This window comes from Mandrillus leucophaeus, unplaced genomic scaffold (genome assembly GCF_000951045.1).
Source record: "Mandrillus leucophaeus isolate KB7577 unplaced genomic scaffold, Mleu.le_1.0 Scaffold567, whole genome shotgun sequence".
Classification (NCBI taxonomy): domain Eukaryota; kingdom Metazoa; phylum Chordata; class Mammalia; order Primates; family Cercopithecidae; genus Mandrillus; species Mandrillus leucophaeus.
The window spans coordinates 1,119,813-1,130,626 of NW_012106108.1; the positions used below are offsets into that span (position 1 = coordinate 1,119,813).

General features: G+C 45.8%; 1 protein-coding gene across 1 annotated transcript; it reads right to left on the reverse strand.

The window, feature by feature from the left end:
- Positions 1 to 1,027: 1,027 nt before the first annotated feature.
- ADAMTS1 (ADAM metallopeptidase with thrombospondin type 1 motif, 1) lies at positions 1,028 to 10,118 on the reverse strand. Its single transcript, XM_011998315.1, has 9 exons — positions 8,937 to 10,118; positions 7,052 to 7,398; positions 6,572 to 6,704; positions 5,704 to 5,871; positions 4,982 to 5,268; positions 4,581 to 4,767; positions 4,293 to 4,468; positions 3,153 to 3,328; positions 1,028 to 2,992 (listed from the first exon to the last, which is right to left on the reverse strand). The coding sequence occupies exons 1-9, from the start codon at positions 9,664 to 9,666 to the stop codon at positions 2,293 to 2,295; spliced, it is 2,904 nt and encodes a 967-aa protein (XP_011853705.1). The 5' UTR covers positions 9,667 to 10,118; the 3' UTR covers positions 1,028 to 2,292.
- Between the last annotated feature and the right edge of the window lie 696 nt (positions 10,119 to 10,814).

The window sequence follows — 10,814 nt, forward strand, 5'->3', positions numbered from 1 at the left end:
GTGAGGCCTCCCTAACCATGCGGAACTGTGAGTCCATTAAATCTCTTTTTCTTCCCAGTCTTAGGTATGTCTTTATTAAACTGCAACAGGAGAGGGCACAAACTCCTCCTTTCAAGGAAAAGGAGAAAAATGTAGAGTTCACAATGTCTGTGGTTAACCACATAATCTGTCTTCTAGTAAATACTATTTCCTGGGAGAAGTGTAGTTACTTTGGAAGGAATCTGAACTTTTAAAGTTATTGATGTACCACTTAGTATTTAAAAGACAGTGATTTACAAAACGACTACCCAGAAAGGCCTGGGCTTTCCAAGGTTTCTCCAAAACCCCTTAGGTATTCCTGATGAGCAAGTGAGACATTTAGAGGATTTAACTCACCATGTATGTCTAACTTAAATGTAATTTATGAGTCATTGTTTTCTAGTCAATAGCTAAATACTTTCACATATTTTTACTTATGGGATATAATTGAGGAAGAGATACAAATTCAAAAAGCATCCAGAAGTGAAAGCTCTTTCCATTTAATTTATGGTATATACCAGGGTTGGCAAACTGAACCTACAGAACAAATCTGACCCACTATTTGTTTTTGCAAATAGTTTTATTAGAACACAGCCATGTCTGTTCACTTAGTCATTCTTTATGGCTACTTTTGTGCTACAACAGCACAGTTGAGCAGTTGTGACATAGATGGTATTGACAGGATAGGTGACAGGATTGACAAAGTTGCGAATATTTACCTTTTGGCTTTTTACAAAAGAAGTTTGCCAACCACTGGTGTATATTATTAGATACAGTAGTAACAAATGACATCATAAATTTCTTTTTAGCAATCATGTATACCAAGGATACAAAAAATATATTTCACTAGAACAAAATCTTCTATTTGGCCATCTTGCTTCACCTTCCTCTAGAACAAAATCTTATTGCCAAATAATTTAAGAAAATAATTTGGTCTTCTGATTCAATGTTTGTGTCTCAAGTTTCCTTCCCAGGAATTAATTCCCACTTCAAAAAACAGACACACACATTCCAAAAGTGTTCTTTTATTTCTAGTAACATATATTGTATAAATACTCTATTTTATATGCACTTTCACAAAAGCGATATAATTTAAAAGTTTTTTCATTAGAAATAAATGTATAAAAATAAATATGTTATTATAGGCATTTATTACTAACTATAGTCCTTCTTGGAAGGAACACCCAAACCAATACTTATAAAGTACATGTAATTTATAGTAACATATTTTACTATATACATATGGAAAAAATCGTATTCTCACAGAAGAGCTGAACAGACATTCATCAGGATATGACTGTTGGACCAGCTGCTGGAGATGGACCTGCTACCCCTCAGCAGCCTCCCCACCACAAGTGATCTCAATGTCCCCAAACCTGTGGGACCCTGTTCTACACACCTCATTTTTGTTCCGGCATTTCATCCTTCTTGTGTGATTTTACTGATTTTCATGAGACACAAGTTACTTCTTTACATCCATATTCCCAAAGCAGGGTTACATGGTAGGAAAGAAAGGAAGTTGGAGGTACTAATCTCACTGTGTCTCCTCTAGTTTTTACCAGCACCTAATGCTTCACTGCTTTTTTTTCCATTGTAGACTTTAATAAATACATGGAGTTGTTTTTTCCTCAAAATGAATTACACAAATAAAGACTGAGATGGTCAAAAAAGTAAAGAGGAAGCCGTTTGAGTCATTTCACGTTGCTGAGCTTTTCTCTCATGTTGAACAATCTGAAGTTTTAATTCTTGGTAGAAATAATGCATAAACATTCTCTGAAACCATAGCAGCCATAAACAGTGCTGGTCAAAGGTCCTATTTGTACTCCTTTCTCCCCCCTTGTTAGTGAGGTAAAGTAAAACAGGTCTTAGTAAAATCTCACCTTTCTCCTACTTTTCATTTCCCAACCCCCGTGATACAAAGCATTTGATAAGTACCAGGAAACAGGGGTTGTAATAGTTGCAACTTTTTTTTTGACAATTGCTTCGTTTTTTTCAAACTTGTAATAGATGTAACAAAAGAAATAATAATAATGCCCGGGGCTTTATTATGCTATATCACTGCTCAGAGGTTAATAATCCTCACTAACTATCCTATCAAATTTGCAACTGGCAGTTTACTCTGATGATTCAACTCCTTTTCTATCTACCCCCATAATCCCACCTTACTAATACACCTCACTGGTTACCGGCAAGATACGCTGGATCCCTCCAGCCTTCTTGCTTTCCGTGCACCAGCCCTTCCTCACTTTGCCTTGCCCTCAAAGCTAACACCACTTAACTGCATTCTGCCATGGTGCAAAAGTCTATGAAATGTTTAGGTTTCTTTAAAGGATCACAGCTCTCATGAGATAACACCCCCCCATCATGGGACAGACATTTCAAGCTTCTTTTTTTGTAACCCTTCCCACAGGTCTTAGAACATGATGACCACTCCCCCAGCTGCCACTGGGGACAGGGATGGTCTGCACAAGGTCTGGTGCTGGCTGGCTTCACTTCCTTTGCACACTCGGAAGCAGGCTGTCCATTAATGTCTCGGCATTCTACTAGTCTTCTCTGCCAACCCAATTCACATGACTTAGAACATTCGCCCCACTCTTCTATGACCCATGCTGAAAAGGTGGGGATAGCATTGAAAGATTCCTTCTTCTTCTTTACGAAGTAGGTGTATTTAATTTTAGGTCGAAGGGCATTGCCCACAGTGAGCACCTGGATGGTCAAGGGCTCTTTGAGAGGGCTAAAGCTGCGAATTCTCTCCAGTGCCGCAGAGGAGCCGCTGTACCTCAAGACAACACCTTTGTACATAATGTCTTGCTCTAAGGTGGACAAAGTGTAGTCACCGTTAAGAATGTAAGTGCCATCGACAGCTTTGATGGCGAGAAAGCTGCCATTGTTCCTGGATCCTCTCTGGTTCCGCTGTTTCACTTCGATGTTGGTGGCTCCAGTTGGAATTGTGATGATATCATGATATCCAGGTCTGCAGGTGACAAAAACAGGGATAAATCTCTGAATCATTGGCTAATTAGATTATGTAGCTTAAAAACACATTAATCTTTTATGAGATATGTTTTTTTCCCAGACCTGTTGAAAGGCCCATTTAAATTATAAGGTCTGCGAATAGGTGTTTTAAAACTTACTTTGCACTAGTAACTGATCCTGATATTTTCTTACAAGTAGATCCATTTCCCCCACAAACACCACATTTATCAAACTTCTTTTTGGAGTCTATGATGCGATCACAACCAGCTTTTACACACTGTCCTTGCACACAGACAGAGGTGGAATCTGGGCTACATGGAGTACCATCTACAACCTGAAAAAAGGACACATGTCTAGTGTTACATACAAGCAAAGGAAGGAGATGCTGCAATGACAAGTTTAAACATATTCTCTCTACTTTCCTGACCATGCCAATTAAAAACAGTGCCCTGTACATATTATGCATTTCATGCATTTACCCTTCACTTTGGCATGTTTTTCAGTACTGCATATAGACATCTGAAGAAATTAGAGATTTTTAAAAATTATTTATCTATTGACCTAGCTCTCCTCCAAGTAAGGTCAATGAAAGTAGAGCTCTTTGTCACTTTGATTACTGCTGTATCTTCAGAGCTTAGAATAATTAATATCTGGCAAGAGTAAGTGCTTTATAAATCACTTGCTGAATACTGAATCTGCAACTTGGGAGTATTTTCATAGCCTACGGTGCTAATGACACATGATCGTCTCAATCACATTAAATTCTATTTTCTATCTCAGAGCCAGATATATTCTCTTAGCAAAGCAGCAAAAGAAATGATGCTTTTCCTAGTTCAGTATGTGTTTTCAAACATAAAAATTATCAGTACTCAGACTGCCATTTCAATTATTGTGTTTGCACCTGCTACTGCTAGTTACCCAGTAACAAGTATTTTGGACCATGCATAAACTTAAACTACTGGTTACTGTGTGAACATATAATGTATCTAACTATGAGCTGTATGTGAAGCCTAGCCACACGGAGGAGTGCTTGATTGTCCAAAAAGCTTCTCCTTGTATATGAAAGAGTACTAGTGAGCAATTGCAAGCATCTGAAGTGTTAGATTGAAGCTTCATTCAGAACTGAAAACAACACTAAACTCAAAGCAGGCAGTTGCCAATTAATGTAAAAGAAAAGGAGTTCAAATGTGACATTGAAGATATGTTCATATGGAAAGCAAAGAAAGTATATCAAAAATTACTTGAAAAGGTAGCAAGCCTACGCCTAAGTTTTTAGGTAAAAATAAGGTAAAAACTACCTTGGGCTGCAAAACGAAGAAGTAGCCAATGCCTTTGGCTTGGCAGATGAGCTTGCACCTGTCCTTTGGGGAGACGCCAGCGTACTTGGGGATCCATTCCACTGCAGGTCCACTCCCAAAGGAAGCTTTTGAAAACTCGTTGTGTGCCTCACATTGTTCCTCTCTAAAGGTTTTCCCTGGAAAGAGAATAATATGATAACATTATCAGTTTCTAATCTTGAGCCACCTGTCTGTGGGTGCACCTTTTTTTTATCCCACTTCTTAAAATCAGAGTCCGTTGCTCCTCACCATTATTGTCTGGACAGTCCTCAATGTTACAGGATCTGTAGCGTACTCGTTTGCCTTCACAGTACTTCCCTCCATTCTTTGGGACTGGGTTATCACATTCCCTCATCGTGTACTGGACCCCTCCACCGCACGTTCTCGAACAGTCTCCCCAAGGTCCCCACATCCCCCAGCTTCCATGAAAAGGAGTCTAAATGGAGACACAAATCATCAGCATTAGAGTTCTCTAAAGAGAACTTTTAGGGTATCAAAGAAAACCACATGGGACAAAGAATCAATTCTAAAAATAAGCTATCTCGCATTCCTGCTAGAGGACACAGATGGGGATGTTTAACTTGGTATCAAATCTTTTACCATCACTTTGTTCTTTTCAATTCTGAATGTGTTTCAGTAGAAAAACTCACATCAAAATGCTTTCTGTCGGTTTTGTTCACACACTTGCCGTTGATACACCATTTCCCTTCTCCGCAGCTGGTGCCATCTGCCCATGGGAAGTGTTTGGTTTGGCACACCAGCACTCCGCCAGAGGTGCCGGTACACCATAAGGTGCTGCACGTGCTAGCTGCATCAGGGCAGTGTTTGGAGTCCTCCCCAAATGTAAACTGGCACTGCCGGTTGGCATCGTACGAGGTGCCAGGGAGATCGCCTGGGAGCTGTATGGGATTCTGGGGCTTGTCCATCAAACATTCCCCTGCAAAGCAAATGCCAAACAATATTAATACAGAGTTAGTGAGGGCATGCAGAGGTAGATCCCATTTCAGAAAATATCATATGAGAAAATAGATAGCAAAGTGATTTGAAAACTGTAAAGCTGGGGGAGGGAAATGCTAAAGAGATTTACATTACTATTAAGATCTTATCCTCAATGGAGTATTTCTATATTAACAATGACAGGAAGTTATTGATCTGCTAACAATGTGAATGAATGGACTTTGGGAGCTACTCAACCAGAAGCACTATTTTTTATTTGGAATTAAGATCTCAACAGTTAGGATCTTGACGGACAGAGGAAAAGTAATGTTTAAGTGGGGAAAATAAAAAGAACAACAAGGAAAGAGTTCATTTAACTAAACTTTATGCATGAAAGGTTGGATGCCATCTAGAGAGAGTAGCTGGAACATCTCACCATGACCATTATCCAGAAATGATGTAATCATGTAGGCACTGCAAGGAGACCAAGGCTGGCTATGGTCCAAGTTGGAAAGCATTGACGCCATCATGTGGGAATCCTGGTTCACACCATTAAGACTGGCACACTGCTTTGCATCATCATGTGGCATGTTAAACACGTGGCCTAGGAAGCAATCCAAAACCCACATTAAAATATGGATCATGGCTCAGTGTGGTGGCTCACACCTATAATTCCAGAAGCTGAGGCGGGCGGATCACTTGAGGTCAGGAGTTCGAGACCAGCATGGCCAACATGGCGAAACCCTGTCTGTACTAAAAATACAAAAATCAGCTGGGTGTAGTGGCGTGCACCTGTAATCCCAGCTACTGGGCAGGCTGAGGTAGCAGAATCACTTGAACCCAGGAGGCAGAGATTGCAATGAGCCAAGATCACGCCACTCCACTCCAGCCTGGGAGACAGAGTGAGACTCCATCTCAAAAAAAATAATAATAAATAAAATAAAATATGGATGATATGCAGCAGGTTCTTTTTTCCCAACAGGGATTCATTCATTCATTTGTCCCAAAATAATATTTCTAAAGGAAGAAATACATTTAGGAGACCGGCTATTTTGGAGACCATGTCTACTTTTCACAGGGTGTAAACAAACATACACATTTCCAAATGTCCAGAGCTACTACTATCTTATTTTTTACTTTAATAAAAATGACCATGTTTGAAATAGTGAAAAAATATTTTCTATAGTTTCTAAGATGTACTAGGACCTAAAATAGCAATATAACCTACAGACTCTCCTTCTTACATTGTTTTACCAGTTTACATTTCTGAATTGGGCTTAACTCCTACTCTGAAGCAGCCTTACCTAATTCATGGGCTGTGGTGAAGGCAGCTTGTAAACCATCATCTTCTATGACAGAGCAGCTTCTGCTCGGATCACACACAGTTCCAACATCAGCCATCCCAAGAGTATCACATGTCTGGGACCCACACAAGTCCTACAAAAAGCAAAGGTAAATCCTTACTAATAAAGGGAGCATGAACCTTGGGATCTAATTTTTTTGGCAGGGTGTGCCTTCACATATGCTTTGGAGCATCTACATTCATTATTGTTGACATAAGATTGCATGTGACTTTAATCAAGCTTTTTTCCTAATGCTTTTAAAATAGAACTGTGAAACTTGAAATATTAAAATTACAGTAGAAATAAGTAAGATAAACCATGCTAGCCAATTAAAAAAAGGTTAACTGCAAAAACACTGGTGAAATGCCTTGTACATATCTTTTTGGTACAATGTAGACTCCTAAGAGGACAGTCTCACAACAAGTACTTTCTTCCTCTTACCTGTCTGGTGAAAAGAATTGCTGTGTCATAGTGCTCTGCATCCCGGTCACTGGGTGGGTTGTGCTGCTTTTGCCAGTTGCAGAAGTTTCGCAGAGTGAGGGCAGCATTGGAAGTCACTTCTGGCCCCTTCTGTTCATCGTGGATGACCAAGATCTTCACCACCACCAGGCTAACTGAATTACGAATGCTGGGGTGTTTGTACAACCTGGCTGCCACCGAAAACAACGTGAGAAGGTAATGCTTTAGACCACTGCCGTGGAATTCTGCCATCGACTGGTCTGCCACAAGCATGGTTTCCACATAGCGGTGACTGGACACAAATCGCTTCTTTCTTATGCTTCCAGTTCCTGTAAAGAAAAAAAAGAAAGTTTGCTACGGTCAGGCTGTTCCAGAATAGTTACCTTCCTAGCATATATTAGGAAAGCCTAACCAGTCAAAGCAAATAAAGCAAAAATATACCTGGGAACAACAAAAACAAAAATATTTGTATCTCTTCACTCAAAGTGTTATTTTTAAAGTTCTCTCCTCCCCTTTAAATAAAAAGACCACGCGCTCCTCTGCATGGTCAGGCTCTTTCTGCGTGTGTGTGAGCAGGATTTCTTCTGTTCTCTTTGAAATCCTACAGTCTGAACAAGGCAGTTTCGCACATCATCCTACCCAATTGTAAAATCTTGGAGCAAGGGTGGCAGGCAGAGGCCCTGAGTCACTCTTTCACAGGCGAGGGCTCAAATCCTGAATGAGATCATCGGGCTCCACGTGGAAGGCCTCGGGTAGGGCCTGGGCTGCTGCCAAGGGGCCGGGCCTTAAGGAATCTCAGACTGCACAGCTCTGCTGTCTCATTCCAGAGGTCCCTGGGGTCCTCCGCTCTTGCCAATTCCGGGCACAAGGACCACCCACTCTGCCCAGCCGCCTATGGCCCCACTCCCACTGCCCCAGGGAAATAAGTTCTGACTTCCAGGCAAGATTGATTATTTGGAACACAGTCTTCCACTCCGGACTGAGACCCAACCCCTGGGGAAAGTCCCGAACTGGGCTGCGACCACTTTGTTGCCAGGAGCAGAGGAGCAGGGGAAAAGGGGAGAATTGTTTAAAAAATGACACGTGAGAGAGTTAAAGAAGGAAAAAGGCACCAAAGTGATGAAAAGAACTGGAGAATAAGCACTGCACACCACAGAGAAGGCGTAGTAGGAAGGACCGGCAGTGACTTTCAACAGTGCTTGAGAGCAGAATTATGGCCGCGAGAGGGAGTGCAAACTGGGAGGCGGGGCAAGCCCGAGAAAGACCTCCCAAGCAGGTTCTTCGAAGGGGCCCCACCGCCTTCAGCCGGCCGGGGTCAGCCTTATAAGGGGGAAAGCGGACAGAGCCTGCAGAACAGAGATCCCAGCGTAGCCGCTCAGGGTACCTTCCTAGGTCACCATTGGTCCTCTGCCCTCTCCACATCCGCCCTCCCGTGAGCGCAGGATGCACGCACAGGCAGCGGTTACAAAACTCAGCGCAACATTGCAACCCGGACAAAAGGCACACACAAAATCGTTAAAAAGAAATACACAGAGTGGAAAGAACTCGCACAAGCTGCAACTCACTAAAGGTGGAAGGAGTCAGGTTACAAACTCTCCCTCCCCGGCCTAAATGCTTTGCTTTAGTTTGCAGAAAATCGTTTGTCAGTTTTTTTCTTGGTTATTCATTATTCGGCCAAATGAAAGTGTGTTTTCTAGCTGAGTTCACCAATCCAAACCTCAAACCACATTCCTCCATTCCAGGCCTCCGTTCTGTCCGCGGACTTATGCTCCTGCCTGCCAGCAGGAGTCTACCTTGAAGTCGCGTGAGATAGAGAAAGTGAGGAGAGGAGGATGAATGGACAGACAAACGAGAGCAATTCTTCTACCTGTGGGCTGTCCTACGCGTTGCAGTGCCGGGTCCTGCGGCGACCACTGAGCCCCTTCGTCCTCGCCCTCATTCCCTTCGTTCTCGTCTTCCGTCTCCGCTTTCCCAGTCGGCCGGGGCTCGTCGTCCACGACCCCGCACGTGCCGCCGCCGTCGCCCTGCCGATTCCGCCGCAGGAGGTGGAACTGCAGTGGTGCCGGCGGCTTCTCCCCTGGGGCGGCGGTGGCGAGGCGCTCGCTGGCTGCGGGCAGCGGCTGGATGAAATATGCCTCGCCCCGCAGGTAGAAGGCGCCGCGCACGCCCTCGCAGAGGCTGAGGGCGGCAGCTGAGCTGGGATCGCCATTCACGGTGCCGGAGTAGAAGCAGTGCGCCAGGTCGGGTTCCGGAAGAGGCGTCTCGGACCCGGGTTTGCGCCCCACGTTCTGGAGCGTGAAGCCGGGCGCCAAAAAGCTGCTGTCGGGCCGCAGCTCCAGATCCAGCTGCTGGTCAAAGGCGTGCAGGCGGAGGCGCGTGGTCCCGTGTCCTGGGGCGCGCTCCAGCTCCGGCACCACCAGCTCCTCGTCCTCCTCGGAGGGGCGCCCGAGTGCGTCCGACACCGCCAGTAGCGCCGCGGCAAGCAGCAGCAGCGTGGGCACGGGCCCAAAGCTCCGAGACCCCGGAGCCCGCTCCGCGTTCCCCATGTCGCTGCCCAGCTTGCGCCTTCCGAACCCCTCGGGTGCAGCTCGCTGCATTGGAGCCCCAGGAGACACCGCTCGCAGCAGCGCACGGAGCGAGGGAGCTTTAGTTCGGGTCGGGAGAGCAAAGCCTCGCTGGCCTGCTCTGGATTGTTAAAATTAACAATTTCTATTATTCGTTGGAAGGGCGCGCAGAGCCGGCTACAGCCGAAGCTCCCAGAGTCACTAAGAGGAGGCGCTGCAGTTCTGCCGGCGCGCGGGAAGTTTTTCTTCCAGCGCAAAGTTGGAGACACCGAGAGGCAGGCGCAGGCAGAGTGGCTCTGCGGGGACAAGAAGCGCTCTGGGGCGCCTCCGGGGCTGAGGCAACGAGGAGATTGGTGCCTGGCGCCCCTCTTCGGCCTCCGCCTTGCCTGCGGTGTTGCTCACTCTGCGCAGGGCTCTCCCCTCTCTGTCCGGTAGCGCACCCTGGCTTTGCAATAGCCCCTGGGTCGGAGCCGCTTTCCAGCGAGTGCAAGAACCGGGCAACCGAGCGGTCCTTTTATAGTGGACCGTGAAACCGCCCCCCCCCCCACCCCTCCCCTTTGGCCCTTTTCCATCCCAAAGACGCCGCCCCCGGCTCCGTTGGTGCTAAACCGCGCTCTGCGCTGCGGGCTGGGGAGGGGGAGGGGGCAGCCTCCGCGCTGGCTCCACGCCACTGCTCGTCAATCTAGGGGCGGAAGGGGCACTGTGACCAGCACTTTGTACTGCTGGGGCCGCTCCAGGGAGAAGACTCTCCCTTCCACTGCTCTTCTCCCTCGCGGGTTTCCTGGACCACCCTTCCTCCCCACCGCCCGGTTGCGGTAACTCAGTTACCGCGCTGGGCTGCAGTTCCTGGGCAGGAAGGTTCGGGTGGAGAACGGAGTCCCTTCTTCAGCATTTCCCTATCCTGGAGCTGCCCTGAGTCTCCTTCCCTACTCCCTCAGTTCCCTCTTCCCCAATCTAGGAGATGAGCTAGGGCTACACTTTCTAGAAAAGTACCCCACCCCACTTCTCCACCTTAGCAGCCTGCCAGGATCTCCTTAGCCGCAGCCTGCTCTCTCTTTGCCCCAACTTTTCTCGGGAAAGCTTGGTTGGCCCTGCGCTTCCCCCAGAAAGCATGCCTGGGTGAGGGGCCAGGTGACACTTCTTAGGGTCTGGATTTTAAAATATGTTTGCTTATGCCTTCA

Excerpts from the sequence above, each read along its gene's own strand:
- ADAMTS1 (XM_011998315.1), bottom strand. The coding sequence starts at position 9,666 with ATGCAGCGAGCTGCACCCGAGGGGTTCGGAAGGCGCAAGCTGGGCAGC. Across the intron at positions 5,872-6,571 it reads CACCACAGCCCATGAATTAG|GCCACGTGTTTAACATGCCA; the intron begins GTAAGGCTGCTT and ends ATTGCTTCCTAG. Across the intron at positions 5,269-5,703 it reads ATTTCTGGATAATGGTCATG|GGGAATGTTTGATGGACAAG; the intron begins GTGAGATGTTCC and ends TTTGCTTTGCAG.